At 42.9% G+C, this 17117-nt stretch overlaps 1 protein-coding gene across 7 annotated transcripts in view; it reads right to left on the bottom strand.

The window, feature by feature from the left end:
- The window catches only part of LOC132388937 (rho guanine nucleotide exchange factor 12-like), a 181374-nt gene extending 168837 nt beyond the window's left edge, over positions 1–12537 (bottom strand). For all 7 annotated transcript variants that reach the window (XM_059961345.1, XM_059961346.1, XM_059961344.1 and 4 more), the window contains exon 1: positions 11760–12537. In XM_059961345.1, coding sequence (XP_059817328.1) covers positions 11760–11791 — 32 coding nt within the window. In that variant the 5' untranslated portion in view covers positions 11792–12537. The remainder of the gene's footprint in view (positions 1–11759) is intronic.
- Between the last annotated feature and the right edge of the window lie 4580 nt (positions 12538–17117).

Here is a 17117-nt window from a genome sequence, read left to right as displayed (position 1 = left end):
GTGCGTCTTCAGACTATGAGGACTCACAGTTATGTGAGGAACCTATTTCTACCAATGTCAATAGACAATAGGCGCAGAAGTAGACCATTCGGCCCTTTGAGCCTGCACCACCATTCTGAGATCATGGCTGATCATCTACTATCCCGGTTTCTGCCTTGCCCCGTATCCCTTCATTCCCCTATCCATAAGATACCTAGCTAACTCCTTCTTGAAAGCATCCAGAGAATTGGCCTCCACCGCCTTCCGAGGCAGTGCATTCCAGACCCCCACAACTTTCTGGAGGAAGTTTTTCCTCAACTCTGTCCTAAATGACCTAACCCTTATTCTCAAACCACGCCCTCTGGTACTAGACTCTCCCAGCATCTGGAACATATTTCCTGCCTCTATCTTGTCCAATCCCTTAATAATCTTATATGTTGCAATCAGATCCCCTCTGATTCTGTTTAATTCCAGCGTGTACAAGCCCAGTCTCTCTAACCTCTCTGCGTAAGACAGTCCGGACATCCCAGGAATTAACCTCGTGAATCTACGCTGCACTTCCTCTACAGCCAAGATGTCCTTCCTTAACCCTGGAGACCAAAACTGTATCACCAGGGCTCTGTACAAATGCAAAAGGATGTCCTTGCTCTTGTACTCAATTCCCTCCTTATATGCATTCAGAACTCACAGTTTTGGTCTCCAGGAAGTGTGATCTTGCGCTCTTAAACTTTTCTTGGTTTTACCTATGGTGCAATGATTTAATTATAAACAGCGCGGTATCAGGTGACGGTAACACAGCTCTGGGACGCTACTGCCGGGAACAGAATCGTGCCTTTAAGGTTCTTCTGTTGCTTGACAATGCCCCAGCCCATCCTAAGCATTTGGACAGCATTCATCCTAACATAACAGTGCGTTTCCTGCCGCCTAACACAACATCACTGATTCAACCACTCCACCAAGGTGCGATCCACATTCAAGGTTTATTTCTTTTTTACAGCCAACTATCTCTCAGATGCTGCAAACAACAGATGATTTTGAAAATCCAGGAGGTAATCAATGGTGAAATGGGTGTTACGAAGGTGAAGCAACTCTGAGAGGCCGAAAGATACAAAGTCGCCCCCTCCTTTTTGAGAATCGCAAAGGAAATGAGAGAGAGAGACATCCAAAATACACAAGGTTTGGAATGTGTCCTGACATCAGCAGAACAGAACCACGGATAATGGCCATTGTCTCTTGGAGACGGAATTGTGTATTGAGTACTGTAGTATTCATTGAAACCCCTCAGGGGGCAACCAGAGTGGTCTGGTTGAGGGATTGTATCATCCCAACCTGATTGACATCCGAGACCCCATGAGTAAGGATAAAAGAGGGTCTGGGGAACAACCCCTTGAGATGCACCAGGAGAAATGCTTGAAATCCCGTGACAGCGTTTTATAGCAAAAGCCGGTGGGGGCTCGTGTGCGTCCTCCCTTGCCTGGGTGGCGAGCTCACCACGGAAGAACGGTTTAGCTAAAGGAGAGGCCATACTTGAATGGCCATTACAATGAGACTCCTGACAGATTGAAATCATAAAGGAAGGTTGGAAAAAACCGTAGCGGTAACTGTCCCCATTCTATTCCTATCTCTCTCTCTCTCCAACCATTGCAAACACAGTGGTCCCCAACGGCTGCAGCCTGCATGAACTGAGTGAACTTTATATTTCCATGGGACAATACATTATCCCCTAGACAACAATAGAGCTTATTTCTTATTATTATTGTACCCGCACTTTTAGATTTAGTATTGACGACATATATTATCTGTATATTTGCATTGATATTATTTTTGTGTATTTTTACTAATAAATACTGTTAAAAATAGTATCCTCAAACTTCAACGGACCTCTCTACCTTTGCTGGTAAGTGACCCAGTTACGGAGTTCGTAACATAGGAAGGTGATAGAGAAGGGACACGATCAGACTGAAGGCTTGAGATGTGTCTATTTTAACACAAGGAGTGTTGTGAACAAAGAAGATGAGCTTAGAGCGTGGATCAGTACTTGGAGCTTGAAGATATGATGTGGTGGCCATTACAGAGACTTGGATGGCTCAGGGACAAGATTGGTTACTTCAAGTGCCGGATTTAGATGTTTCAGAAAAGACAGGAAGGAAGTCAGAAGAGGTGGGGGCGTGGCACTGTTGATCAGAGATAGTGTCACGGCTGCAGAAAAGGTGGACGCCATAGAGGGATTGTCTACAGAGTCTCTGTGGGTGGAGGTTAGGAACAGGAAGAGGTCAATAACTCTACTGGGTGTTTTTTATAGGCTGCCCAATAGTAACAGGGATATTCAGGAGCAGATAGGAAACAGATCCTGGAAAGGGGTAATAATAACAGAGTTGTCATGATGGGACATTTTAATTTCCGCAATATTGATTGGCATCTCCCTAGAGCAAGGGGTTTAGATGGGGTGGAGTTTGTTAGGTGTGTTCAGGAAGGTTTCTTGACACAGTTTGTAGATAAGCCTACAGGAGGAGAGGCTGTGCTTGATGTGGTATTGGGAAATGAACCTGGTCAGGTGTCAGATCTCTCAGTGGGAGAGCATTTTGGAGATATTGATCATAATTCTAACTCCTTTACAATAGTATTGGAGAAAGAGAAACAGACAAGTTAGAAAAGCATTTAATTGGAGTAAGGGGAATTATGAGGCTATCAGGCAGGAAATTGGAACCTTAAATTGCTGGTAAGTCACCCAGTTACGGGGTTCGTAACATGGGAACGGTGGAAGTCGCAACACTTGGCACAAATGGTGACGGACAGGGACCCACGTTTCGAATGGTGTCAGCATCTCAGGTGTTCTTTGCTGTCAACCCTTCTTCATTTATTCATTAATGAAGTCGAAGAGCTCAGCATTTCTGCATACCTTGACACTGTCTTATCCCCCATTGTTCAATCTTTTCCCACCTATGTTTGTGACACTTCTCATGCTTTGAATTTTTTCAATGATTTTAAGTCCCCTGGCCCCCACCGTCTTATTTTTACCATGGACGTCCAGTCCCTATATACCTCCATCCCCCATCGAGATGGTCTCGAAGCTCTTGGCTTTTTTTTTGGATTCCAGTCCTAACCAATTCCCCTCTACCACCACTCCCCTCCGTCTAGCAGATTTAGTTCTTACTCTCAATAATTTATTCTTTGGCTCCTCCCACTTCCTCCAAACCAAGGGTGTAGCCATGGGCACCCGTATGGGTCCCAGTTATGCCTGCCTTTTTGTTGGCTTTGTGGAACAGTCCATGTTCCAAGTCTATATGGGTATCCATCCCCCTCTTTTCCTTCGCTACATCGACGACTGCATTGGCGCTGCCTCTTGCACACGTGCTGAGCTCGTCGACTTCATTAACTTTGCCTCCAACTTTCACCCTGCCCTCAAATTTACCTGGTCCATTTCCGACACCTCCCTCCCCTTTCTTGATCTTTCTGTCTCCATCTCTGGAGATGGCCTATCTACTGATATCTACTATAACCCTACAGACTCTCAGAGCTACCTGGACTATTCCTCTTCCCACCCTGTCTCTTGCAAAAAGGCTATCCCCTTCTCACAATTCCTCCATCTCTGCCACATCTGCTCTCAAGATGAGGCTTTTCATTCCAGGATGAAGGAGATGTCTTCCTTTTTTAAACAAAGGGGCTTCCCTTCCTCCACTATCAACTTTGCTCTCAAACACATCTCTCCCATTTCCTGCACATCTGCCCTCACCCCATTCACCCGCCACCCCACTCGGGATAGGGTTCCTCTTGTCCTTACCTACCACCCCACCAGCCTCCAGGTCCAACGTATAACTCTCCGTAACTTCCACCACCTCCAACAGGATCCCACTACCAAACACATTTTTCCCTCCCCCCCCCTTCTGCTTTTCACAGAGATCACTCCCTACGCGACTCCCTTGTCCATTCATCCTCCCCATCCCTTCCCACCGATCTCCTTCCTGGCACTTATCCTTGTAAACGGAACAAGTGCTACACCTGCCCTTACACTTCCTCCCTCACCACCACTCAGGGCCCCAGACAGTCCTTCCAGGTGAGGCGACACTTCACCTGTGAGTCGGTTGGTGTGGTATACTGCATCCGGTGCTCCTGATGTGGCTTTTAAATATTGGTGAGACCCGACGCAGACTGGGAGACAGTTTCGCTGAACACCTACGCTCGGTCCGCTAGAGAAAGCAGGATCTCCCAGTGGCTACACATTTTAATTCCATGTCCCATTCCCATTCTGATATGTCTATCCATGGCCTCCTCTATTGTCAAAATGAATCCAAACTCAGGTTGGAGGAACAACACCTTATATACCAGCTGGGTAGCCTCCAACCCGATGGCATGAACATTGACTTCTCTAGCTTCTGTTAATGCCTCTCCTCCCCTTCTTACCCCATCCCTGCCATATTTAGTTGTTTGCCTGTTCTCCATCTCCTTCTGGTATTCCCCCCCTCCTTCTCCCAAGGCCTCCCGTCCCATGATCCTTTCCCTTCTCCAGCTCTGTATCACTTTCGCCAATCACCTTTCCAGTTCTTAACTTCATCCCACCCCCTCTGTTCTTCTCCTATCATTTCGCATTTCCCCCTCCCCCCTCTACTTTCAAATCTCTTACTACCAGCATTTTGTGTGTGTGTTGTTTGAATTTCCAGCATCTGCAGATTTCCTCATGTTTGCAAAGGTTAACAATCTAAGTGAATACTTTTTTTTTCAGCAATGCAAAACAGCAATTCAATCTGTACCTTGAGAAATTACCTAAGATATCAGGCATTTTAACATTCTAATTCTTTCCTAATTCTTTTGAGTACTATGCATTTAGGTATGAGGCCAAAACAAGTGATCCAGGAACAAATCCATCAAGCCTTGACTAACCACGTAAAGGCTTGCTATTCTTATACTATATGTTCCTTTCAATGTACACTAACATATCATTGGCCTTTCCAACTGTTGTTTGCATTTGGCACACAATAAAACAAATTCTGCTGCACACTAGTATTTAATCAACTTAAAAAATACTTGCTTTCCCTTTTCCTACTGAATAATACTCTGTAAACCTAATTTCTTTATTTGGTACTGTTAGAATGATTTTTGGGTTTAGGTCTTTACTTTTAGCAAGTGGCTTTGGTTACCAGTCTTCCATTCCTTGTCAATGTATTGTGGATTTAATTTGGAAAAATGCTTTTCCTAAAAGCTGTGAATCCCAGTCCAGACGCTGCTGCCATCTGTGGGATGTACGTGAACCAGAAGGTGGGTTTATATCTAGCTTCAAAAGAAAGCATTGCCTATTGTTTGTAAATATGGAATTGTCCTTTGTGTTTAGCAAATAAACATCCAGCCCTGCAATACAGTTGGCCCTCCATATCCGCAGGTTCCGCATGCGCAGATTCAACCAACCACAAATCGGGAAAACCTGAAAGTTCTCTCTCCAGCACTCATTGTTTAAGCATTGTTAGCCTCGCGTCTCGTTCACTTGCTACCTGTGTTATGAGCAAGAGGAAGGAGTTTAAGGCCAGTAAAGGATGGACAGCTAGCTATGTAAAGCGCAACGGCATCAAGAACTTAAAGATCACGGGAGCTGGGTACACGGGGAGGAAAGAGTCATGGTGATCCCATCATGTATTGGACAGATATTATAGAAATTTTATCATGGGGTAATTACGGGTTACAGGGAGCCTAGGGCTTACAGGGATAGAATGACATAGTACATGAAAGAACCCGAGCAAAACAACAGCAAGCAAATCATTGATCAGAGATAGCCAGAGGGAAAGGAGGTAGTCCTTCCACAGCCCAGCGACCACGTCATGGGTGAGGGTGCTGCCAGAAAGGCCAGGGTTTGTCCCCAGGTGGATAGAACCGTAGATGGTACTTTTAACCAATGATTCTTGTGTCCGTGTGCAGACTCCACGAGGCAGCCAGTGGAAACAGTGGACTCATGTTAAAGCATACAACTCACCCTGTTCTTGCTCCCAGAGTGGGGGATCCAGTGTACCCAGTAACCAGGTAATTACAGCGAACCTAAGAGAAGAACACCAGCTGGCCATGCCAGACCTGACCACAGGTTCATGTCCCGCAGCCACTGACGAGGTGATGTGGGGGGGGACACAAGACCCAACTGGCTCCATATCTCAGTAGGCACCTGAACTACTAATGCTGCTCCCTTCTTATCTCCCAGAACAGTAATGCTTACCGTGCTGCCCACTAAGGGGGCATACTGGGTTTCTAATTCCTGTGAGACCCCTGAGGGGTCATATGCCAGTGTTACATGTGGGTCGGGCACCTGCAGGGGTGGGTCGAAATTTCCAGGCCGAAGATCCACAGCCCACTGCCGAGGAGGATGGTAGACCCAAAAAGTCCGTCTGGAGTCGAAACCACTAATAGTAATTACAGCTTCAAGACATTTTATTTTAAGTCGGAGGGAGCACAGCAGGTCTCTCCCTGCTAGGTTAACTCTGAGGTCCGGGTTTTGGGCAAACTGAATTGTACTCTGTTGGTCCCCAAATTGGATTCGTACGGGTTTCGTCAGTGGGTAGGCTTTTACTTGTCCCATTAAACCAGGGTCACGGAGGTGTCTGACATCCTGAAACCATGTTGATTGATGCAGGAAGATTCAAGTGTTGACGTAGTTGCTCCAGTATCGAGCATAAAGGGGACACTGCTGCCTTCTTCTAGTAGGATAAATATGGGCTCCTCTTCAGGGTTTTCAGTGAGGACAGGGAACATCAAGCCAGTGTCCGGCTGATCAACTAGTCAGGCAGAAAACAGGTTATGGGTGGTGAATGGTTGCTGCCGACCCAAGGGCCTGGACTGTTGTTGGTGATTGGGACAGTCCCTTTGCCAATGATCAGAGGTAGCATCCTGCAACCCTAACCTTAGCTAAGGGTGGTTGCTGGGGTCCAGATGGTGGAAGTCTATAGTTAGGGTTTCCCTTAGGCATAGGTCGGCCACAGAAATTGGGTGGTGGTGCACATAGAGATCCATGTGTTGGGGCTCTGGGACCGGTGGGCTGTGTAAGGTATCCACTTCTGGATTCTGATTGACTTTTTTTGAACGGGTCATCATCATCATCGGGTCATACGCAGTGTCCATATTGGGGTCACCCACCAAAATGTTCCGTCGCTTGCTTGAACTCTTGGTGGTATGTTTACGAGAGGGCTTGTTCTGCTTCAATTGACTCCTGGTCCATGTTGCAACAGGGTCACAGTACTGTTCATGGGGTGGGGTTGTTACGCCCTTTTGAGAGGTGCGCGGGATTGTGGGGTATCTGGGAGCAGTGGGGTGGATCATCCAGTCCTCCTCAGTTTCATCCGTATCATCATTTTGAAACAATGGACAAACCAGACGTGTTGGGTTACCTTTGTGATCACCATTTTTATTTCCCTGCTTCTCTTTCCTTTCATGTCTTTCTCCCTGTTGACATTAATATTTCCCATCTTTCTGCAGACCCGTTTCCATAGCACTTCATCTGCTTTGATACATTTATCCAAATCCCAGCTGACACCTAATGGCCATATCTCATTCCTTAGTTTTTCTATATAATGGCGCCGACAGTCTTTGAAAATCTTTTCTTCCCCCGGGTTGTCTTTACAAAGTTTAAATAAAGGCATATTGGACCCCGATTTATCACCCTTTTGTAACCTAGCGCCGTGTCTCTGCACCCACTTCAGGGTCCTGACCTTTGTATGGTGGATATCCCCTCTTTACAACCAATCTAAGGCAGGTACTTACAAACAATATTATCCACTATACTTCAAAGTTCTGAGGACTCTAACCCCAAATACCTTAAGTGTGAGGACTTCTTACCCCCTCGAAGTTACCATAGTACTCGGGTAGTTTAACTGTGGTTCTTCAGGAGCTCGTCAAAGGGTCACCCATCAGATGAAAGGGTCACCAAAGTGGTCAACTAATGAGCGGAATCAAGGAAAATTTTACCTCCTGGCCCCATCCACCTCATGTTGTTGCCACAGAGTCGACCACTGGCACCGACATTACGGGTGTACCTTGTCTTGAGGTCCCATCTGGGTCGCCAAATTGTTATAAACTTATTTTGATTTACCTAATGCAAAGACAGCACATACCACGGTGAAAGTAAATTTAACTCTTTATTAGCAAGTTACTCGAGAAAACCCTCCTTAAGCACTCAGAGGCTGCATTGAGGGTTTCTCCCTCCTGAAGCAGTTCTTTTTATATCATATAGTGATGTACACAGATACATGTGGGTTCACCCCCTTAGTTTCTGTACAGATGAATATTGTTAATTTTATCAGTTATAAATTGTTTGTATAACAGTTTTAATTGCTACTATGGATGCAGACTGACACAGACCCACCACCCAAAGTCTGCTGCCTTTGTAAATAGTCACTCCCTCTAATTGCTTATCTTGCAGGTGCCATAAGAAACACAAGGCACAATATGTTTCTCACACCAAGGCTGCTGTCACCAGCTCAGCTTATCTTATGGGAAAGCATTTGTGCATTTATACTTTTTTCTCAAGCTCTTGGCTGCTATGACCCTTACAAAAAATAGCCAAGGTCACAAATGGCCTATGAGATGCTAACTTCTTAATATTACAGAAAGACCTGTACTGCACTGTAGGTTTTCTATGTTTCTATATCCATGTAATTATAAAGAAGATGAGATAGTGACTATACTTCATTAGGAGACTGAAGAGATTTGTCACCTAAAACACTTGAAAACTTCTGTAGTTGTACAGTGGAGAGCTTTCTGAGAGGCTGCGTCACTAACCAGTATGGTGGGGTGGGGGGGGGGGGGTGTGAGGATCAAAGGAAACTGCAGAAGGTTGTAAATCTAACCTACAAAAACCTACAAAGTACTCAGGACATCTTCAGGGAGCAGTGTCTCAGAAAGGCAGTGTCCATTATTAAGGACCTCCAGCACCCAGGGCATGCCCTTTTCTCATTGTTACCATCAGGGAGGATGTACACACTCTGAAGGCACACACTCAACGATTCATGAACAGCTTCTTCCCCTCTGCCATCAGGGAGGAGGAACAGGAGCCTGAAGACACACACTCAACGATTCAGGAACAGTTTCTTCCCCTCCGCCATCGGGGAGGAGGTACAGGAGCCTGAAGACACACACTCAACGATTCAGGAACAGCTTCTTCCCCTCTGCCATCAGGGAGGGGGTACAGGAGCCCGAAGACACACACTCAGCGATTCAGGAACAGCTTCTTCCCCTCTGCCATCAGGGAGGAGGAACAGGAGCCTGAAGACACACACTCAACGATTCAGGAACAGCTTCTTCCCCTCTGCCATCAGGGAGGAGGTACAGGAGCCTGAAGACACACACTCAACGATTCAGGAACAGTTTCTTCCCCTCTGCCATCAGGGAGGATGTACACACTCTGAAGGCACACACTCAACGATTCAGGAACAGTTTCTTCCTCTCTGCCATCTGATTTTTAATGGACTTTGAATCCTTGGGCACTACCTCACTTCTTAATATATATTATTTCAATGTTTGCACTATTTTGATCTATTGAATCTACACCCACACATATACATACATACATATACACACATACGTGTGTGTGTGTACGTGTGCGCATATGTAACTGATTTACTTACCTACTTTTTATTTCTATATTATGTATAGTAGTGGTTACCAACCAGTCGATCGTGATCAACTGGTCAACTTGAGACTTTCCCAGTAGATCCCAAAAAAAATCCAAAATAATGCCGAATAAATACACAAATTCATTATACCTTTTGAAGCAAATAAACCTTTTGATGCAAATATGTAATAACTTCTACTTTGAAAAAGGACCACTCGACAACCATGCCCAAAATGAACAACTTTATCTAGGATGGTTAAACGATATCTACATACAGAGGTTTTCACTAATGCACAAAGGCAGAAAAAACCGGAAGGAAAATCCCACAACCCCGGAAACAATCTCTCTTTACAAACAGCTTTCCATAGCGGGAGTATTGCTATATTACCATGATCCTAACTGGTATTAACTTACTTTTAATAATACTCACATTAAAACCCTTCTCCCCCTTTAAATTCCAACATTCCCCAAATGTACAAGAAAAGGGAAACAAAAACAGTGGTGTCATTAGCTGAATACCACTGAAATTTACACTAGTGTCTCAGTAACAGTTTACCAATACCAGGAAAGTTGAGGAGCTGAAATCTGTGTTGAAGGCCAAGCAAACATGCTGCTCAGAGGATGTAGATCGACAAGTGTTAAAGGACTTGTCACTCTGTGAATATTTTTCACTACAGTTTGATGATGTAATGCAAACAGCTGAGCTTGTTGTACTTGTCAGAATGGCTTTCCAGGATTTTACATCAGAGGAGGACTTCCTCACTCTTTTGCACTTAAAGGAGAGAATGAGAGGTGAGGATATTTACAATGAGTTTAAACAAAATGTCCGTGAAAATGATATCCCCATTCCTAAACTGGTGGCAATTACTCCTGATGGGGCCCCAGCAATGTGCACATTAATTTTATAGCATTGTGCCAGATTTTCCTGATTTCCTGGATTATCACTGTGTGATTCATCAGCAGCCCTTGACTGGGAAGGTCGTGGACTTTTCTCAGGTAATGACTGGTGGTCAAACTGATAAACTTGATTCGAGCAAAAGCGCTTCAGCACTGCTTATTCAAGGCGTTAATGGATAAGCTCAATGCTGCTGTGGTCTGTTTGATATTCTAGTTAAAGTGTTTTCTTGGTTAAATTAATTTGAAAGTTTGATAAAAGCATTTTATGTAACTAAATTACAAATGAGCCCAAATAAAGGGCCTCAAGTTGGAAGTACAATCTGAGCTGCTTTTTCTCTAAACAATTTAGTAGGTCGATTTTGCCTTTCACTAAGGCCGAGGTAGGGAATCTTGGGTTTAAAAGGTTGGTGACCACTAATGTATTGCATTGAACTGCTGCTGTCAAATTAATAAATTTTACCTATCATGCCAGTGAAAACAAACTTGATTCGGATTCATTTGCATTGAGTACCACAATTAAAAGGCACTTTAATACTGTAATTTAGAGTGCCAATCTTTAATACATATGTAATTCTATTACCATTAAACCATACCCAGGCCTCACTAAAACAAGTATAGGTTATATGTAAATAATTGAAAGCAAAAGTAATGGACTGTAGGATTCCAAGGGCAAGTAAGTTTTAATTAGAGTGCACAGCATATTCAGCTCATCCTCAAATACTCCCACTCAACTATCCAACTCTCTTTTGAACTTTACATTTGAGTCCTCTTCTACTGATCTGAACAAGTTACATTAAAAAATATATGGGCTTCTTCAAAATGCCAACTATTTATTAACTTCCAGATGCGGCCATACTTGCTGAGTTCTTCCAGCATTTTGTGTCTGTTGTGTTAACTTCCAATACATGCTGAATCTCATTTATTATTATTCCTCTGATCCTTTAACAATTTCATATCCTCTGGCTTCCAGTGATCCTGCCAGTCTTTTTATCAGAATAATTAATGAAACTCATCTCAAATTCCTCTTAATCACCTTAAGCAGAAACAATTCTTGCTTTTTCCAACTCTCCTATTATGTCTGGTACCAGTCTGTAAATATATTCTGAATCCTTCTGAAATACAACTAAAGTTTGAGCACAGTCCAAGATAACGCAGAAGATCCAGCTAATTATACTGTGCATGTATGCCACAGGTGTCCATACTGTAAATACATTCTACATGCCCTCCCTTCTCCATCAACTCATCATCCATTAATCCCCACAATATTGCTCTTATTAAGCTTTTTACCCTTTCCCTTTCTTACCTCTCACTCAACACGGACGGTCTAACACTCATTTGGCTCCTCTCAATGATTCCTGTCCTTGCAATTTATCCAGTTCTCATTTTTCAAGCGCAAAACCTGATCGATAACCAATACTTCAATTGAAACCATATAAAAGTTAAGCAAAATTTCTCGATGCAAATTCCTGGACAACTTCGTCTGGAAGCGGTCTCACGTGAATAACCTGGTCGTCAGGAATGCCTGGGACCAGCTCTCACAGTTCATAGTCAAATTCCATTCTAGAAACCGAACCTCAACCCGTAAACCACTGTTCCCGTTATCGCAGCTCCAACTGAACGGTATTGATCATGTATTGACACTTATCCTCGGGCTCATATTCCACTCAGCCTGGTACTTATATATTTGGTTTTGTCTGCAGTTAGTTCGATCAGTTATTCACTTTCATAATTCAGTGTAGTATTGATCAAGCTTTGAAGATTATCGCTTCAATCTTGTTTTCCAGCGTTGCTTCTATTAGATATAAATCTAGTTTCATTACCCAGTGTAAAATCGGTATCAATCTTCGGTGTAGATTTCAATCCATTCTCGGAACTTAAGACGAATTGCGTTCAATCCAGTCTCACTCCTGATTCGATAGAGTATGGAAGTAATATCCAACTCGCAGTGAGCTGTGTGAGCAGGCTTCGCTCCAGGGCCTGAAATCCGGACGCACTCGGACTCTCCCCTGTTCACTAGGGAATCTCTTCACCTCTTGCCATATTCCGTCCGCCGCCGCTGCGCCTACTACGCCAGGGCAGCGAAATCCCTCCACGCAAAGTAATCCCAGGACAGGAACAGGCGTCAGCTTCCCATTTACCCCGGATATACAACCCACTCCATGAGGCGGCTGGATTTTATGCGTTCTGCTGCAAGAGTTTCAACAAAATAATCGGAGATCAATCCCCACACAGAACTGGTTCAGAGGGAGGCCGGTACAGCTAACAAACACTCCGGACACCTATCCATTTTGCTTTGGTGCTGGATCATACGAACTGAAAAGAAAAGCTGAAAACAAAAATTATTTTAAAATACACGCAGAATTTTGGAGATTTGTTATTTATTTTGCCCATATGTACAATGGAAATTGCTGGTATTCTTTGGTAATTCTCACATTGGTATTAAGTGCCTGTGGTCATTTCGGCCTGACATGTTAATATAGGAATTGTTTGAATATATAACAATTTCTAATTAAACAATTTCTAATTAAAATTATGATTCTAAGTAAACTATATTATCGAAGTAGTATATGTCACCACATGACTGATATCCATTTTCCAAGCAAATCTATAGTACAGTAACTAAACAGGATCAATAGGAGAACAAGAAATAGTACAAAGGCGAATATGAATAGCATTAAATAATGAGTGCATGAAATAACAAAATAAAGAGTACTTGAATTGAGATCACCGGTTGTGGGAACATCTCAGTAGATAAATATAATTATCCTCTTTAGTTCAGCGGTAGTAACTGTTCTTGAACCTGGTGGTGTGAGTCCTAAGGCACCTGTATCTTCTACCTAATGGCAGCACTGTGGCCTAGATGGAGAGGGCCTTTGATGATGGATGTTGTTTTTCTATGGCAATGTTTCATGCATATGTGTTCCATGGTTTGAAGTGATGTACTGGTCCAAATCCACTACCTTTCGCAGAATTTTCCTCTTAAAGGCATTGGTGTTCCCATACTAGCATAATGCAACCCATCAACACACTTTCCACCACACGTTTACAGAAGCTTGCCAAGGTTTATTTTGACTTGCTGAATCTCCATCGACTGCAGAGGAATTGGAAGCACCCTTGTACTTTCTTCACAATAATATTTATGTATCACTAAGCCCTCTAAACACAATGATAATTATCCCTCCACATCACACTCAGCCCTACTAAGCCTCATTATAGGTACTCTTTCTCCACACTCAATCAGCTGTCTAAACCTTACTCTGATAACATGTTGCTCATATTTCACCTACCACTGAAACTTCACTATACCCATACTACCTGCCCACCTCATCTCAGTCAGTCACCTAAACATCACCAGGGTAACATGTCCTTCCACGTCTGACTCACCCACTTAAATGTCACTTGGTAACCTGTCCCTTGACATCTCACTCAGCCACCTTAACTTCACTATAATAACCTGCCCACTGCATCTCAGTCAGTAAGTTAAACATCACTTTGGTAACCTGTCCCTCCATGTCTCACTCAGCCACCTAGACCTCACTCTTGCACCCTGTCCCTCCACATCTTAATTGTTCAGCTAAACCTCAGTTCAGCTGTGCCTCCATAACTAACCCAGCCATCTGAACCTTACAATGGTAACCTCTCCATTATGTTCTCACTCAGTCCCATAAACCCCAGTATGGTAACCTGTCTATCCAGAACTCATTCAGCCACTGAAATCTCACTATGGTAATCTACATCTCCTCAGCCACCTAAGCCTCACTATGGTAGCATGTCATATGCACTTCTCTGACAGGCACCTAAACCTCATTTTGGTAATCTGTCCCACCACATCTTTCTCAACCACCTAAACCTCATTATGGTAACCTCTCCCTCCACATCTCACTTAACCCACAAGGACCTCTCTTTGGTTACCCGTCCTTCCACGTTTCAGCCACAAAGCCTCACTATGGCAACCTGCTCCTCTACATCTCACTCACCCACCTAAACGTCACTTTAGTAAGCTGTTAATCCACAAACATTTTAACTTCAACACCGTAACTTCTCCCTCCACATCTCATTCAGCCACCTAAACTTCATATAATAACCTGCCCACTTATCACAGTCACCTAAACATCACTAGGGAACATGTTCCTCAACATCTGAATCACCCAGCTAAACCTTACTATAAAAACTGTTCCTCCACAGCTATCTTGTGTTTTTGGACTTTCAGAAAGCCTCTGACAAGGTGCCACAGATGGTGCTGATTACCAAGTTAGGAGCCCATAGTATTACAGTAAGATTACTAACTTGGTTAGAGCATTTGCTACTTTGTAGGAGGCAGCAAGTGGAATTGCCAGCTGAAGAGAGCAGCTGCCACACATCTCCAACTAACTATTCATGCACAACATAGTATGAAGCATCAGTATTAATGTCTATCAGTGCACTGGTGAGCAGATGCTCCAATAGGGTTAAGTTGGTAGGAGATTGCTTGGTATCATCGAATGCTCTGCTCATGCCAATTGATCAGTCTAGCACGTGATTAGGAGTATAGTTTTAAGCACACTATGCAAGAGAGCATAAGTTCAGAAGCTCAGAAATGAAGAGCTAATAGAAATGCATCATCCCTAAATAGATTTTTTTTGTAGTACAGGGTGATGGTAAATCCATAGTAGTGGCTACTTTTGATGGGAAGGGTTTTGCTAATTCTGCAGGGATATGATGGCTGAAAAAAATTAATGGTGAGAACTCAAATTGGCACTCAGATTCCAAAAGCCTGTAAAGTTTTTAGTGATCAATATTTATTGTGTTCAGTCGGGTGATCCAGTAGACTCACTACTCTGAAGAGTTGAGTTACTGAGCAATGCTACCACATTGTTGGTAGAAAATTCTCAAAGCTTGAATTGGACCTTGGCTGTGCAAAAGAAAACTCGAGCAGTTTCAAAGTAACAGCATTGGCCAATGCGTTCAATAAATGTAAAATCATGCTAGAGCTCCGAGGTCACCAGTGTAGGTTTTTTGCAAATGAAATGAGGAGTTTTATGTTTAAGGAAAACATAATGTTACCCTCTATGATAACAGAATTGAGATATTGTTAGCAAATCCCTCGCCTGAATTGTCCTTGAGGAGGAGTGTTGTAGATTCTTACCATCCCTCTCACATGAAGATGTAGTTAAGATCAACCCTTGAATGGCTAAGAGTTGATTTTGTATACCTCTACGATTAAAGATTTTGTTTCTTCTATCATCTGCATCAATTCTTCCTATCATCTCAGCCACATTAATTAAATTAACAGCTGAGTATTGTAGGGAATGAATTTAGTATGTGTGATAATTTATTCTTTGCAGCAACTAACATAAAGTCCTTAGAGTGTGTAGCTGCTTTATGAGTTCTTTTATTACTTTGGTTTTATCTAATTCAATGAGAAGTAAAAATCCTCAGTAATTAATTTTCATGCACACTTCAAAGAAATAACTTAAAAATTTGGAATGTTAACTTTCAATTTCTGAGCTCAGATAAACTTAAAACACTAAGATCAACAATTTAGCTTGGCAAACATCAGCACTGACTAAGGCTACATCCACACACCACCAGATAAATCTGTAACCAAAGTTTTTTCTCGTTTTTACCCTCTGTCCACACTAAAATGGCATTTTTGTCCCCTGAAACTGGAGCTTTTCTGAAAAGCTTTCCAGGGTGGGTATTTTTGAAAACGCTGCTCGGGCAGATCAGTGTGGACGAGGTAACCGGAGAAATCTGAAAACGCTGTCAGACGGCAGAGCGCTATTTCATTGTTTTCTTGAACGCAACCTAACAATTTCAGAACAGACGGCAACGAGACTGAAGCCTGAAGAGTTAGAAATGTACTCATTAAATACTTTGACCCATAACTTACTGAATAAGTATACTCACTTTGCCCTGTTTTCTGTCCTTGCTCGTATGAAGGTGGTTTACCTATTTCTGCAAGTACTTCTCTGACAATAGATGTGTAACAGCCTAATGTAACATTGTATGGAAATACAAAATAACACTGATGCAGACATGTTTTATACATTTAACAAGGGGTTTTATTAATGCAACAAAGTTAGTTTTTCAATGTTCGTCATCAGCTGGGTCATATAGTCCATGAACTCCCTGTCGGTTGCCTCCATACGCTCCAGTATTTGTCTATATTTTACTTTTAAGTTCTACTGAACGAGAGCCAATAGCTGTCCATCGTTTTAAGTTTTTCTAGTCTGTAACTACACAAACGCGCACTTTCGCACTGAGATTCAACACTAAACATGTCGCTTGTTTTCAGTAGATGTGTCCTGTGTATGTGCAGTAGGAGGAAATTCGCTGAAATCTCCATTTCAATGTAGACAGAGATACTTTTAAAAATGCGTAGTGTGGACGCCTATCGTTTTTACATGAAACCGGCATTTTCAAAATTATCTGGTCTAGTGTGGATGTAGCCTTAATCTTACTAGAAAGTAGATTTAGTTATTACACAGCAGATTCATTAAACACGACTCTTAAATTCTCTAAATTGCTAGCGGACTGTAACTTAAAGTCAGCTTAATAGCGGCCATTTGGGATCTGACAACCAACTATATCTCACATGGTCCTACAGCATGACTACAGGAATGTTCAAAAGGTCAAAGATTCAGGTTCATTATCAAAGTAGGTATCAAAAATAAAACTC

The sequence above is a fragment of the Hypanus sabinus genome, unplaced genomic scaffold (assembly GCF_030144855.1).
Source record: "Hypanus sabinus isolate sHypSab1 unplaced genomic scaffold, sHypSab1.hap1 scaffold_437, whole genome shotgun sequence".
In the NCBI taxonomy this organism is placed as follows: domain Eukaryota; kingdom Metazoa; phylum Chordata; class Chondrichthyes; order Myliobatiformes; family Dasyatidae; genus Hypanus; species Hypanus sabinus.
Note: the sequence above shows the minus strand (reverse complement) of the source record. Positions and strands in the feature narration are given on the sequence as shown.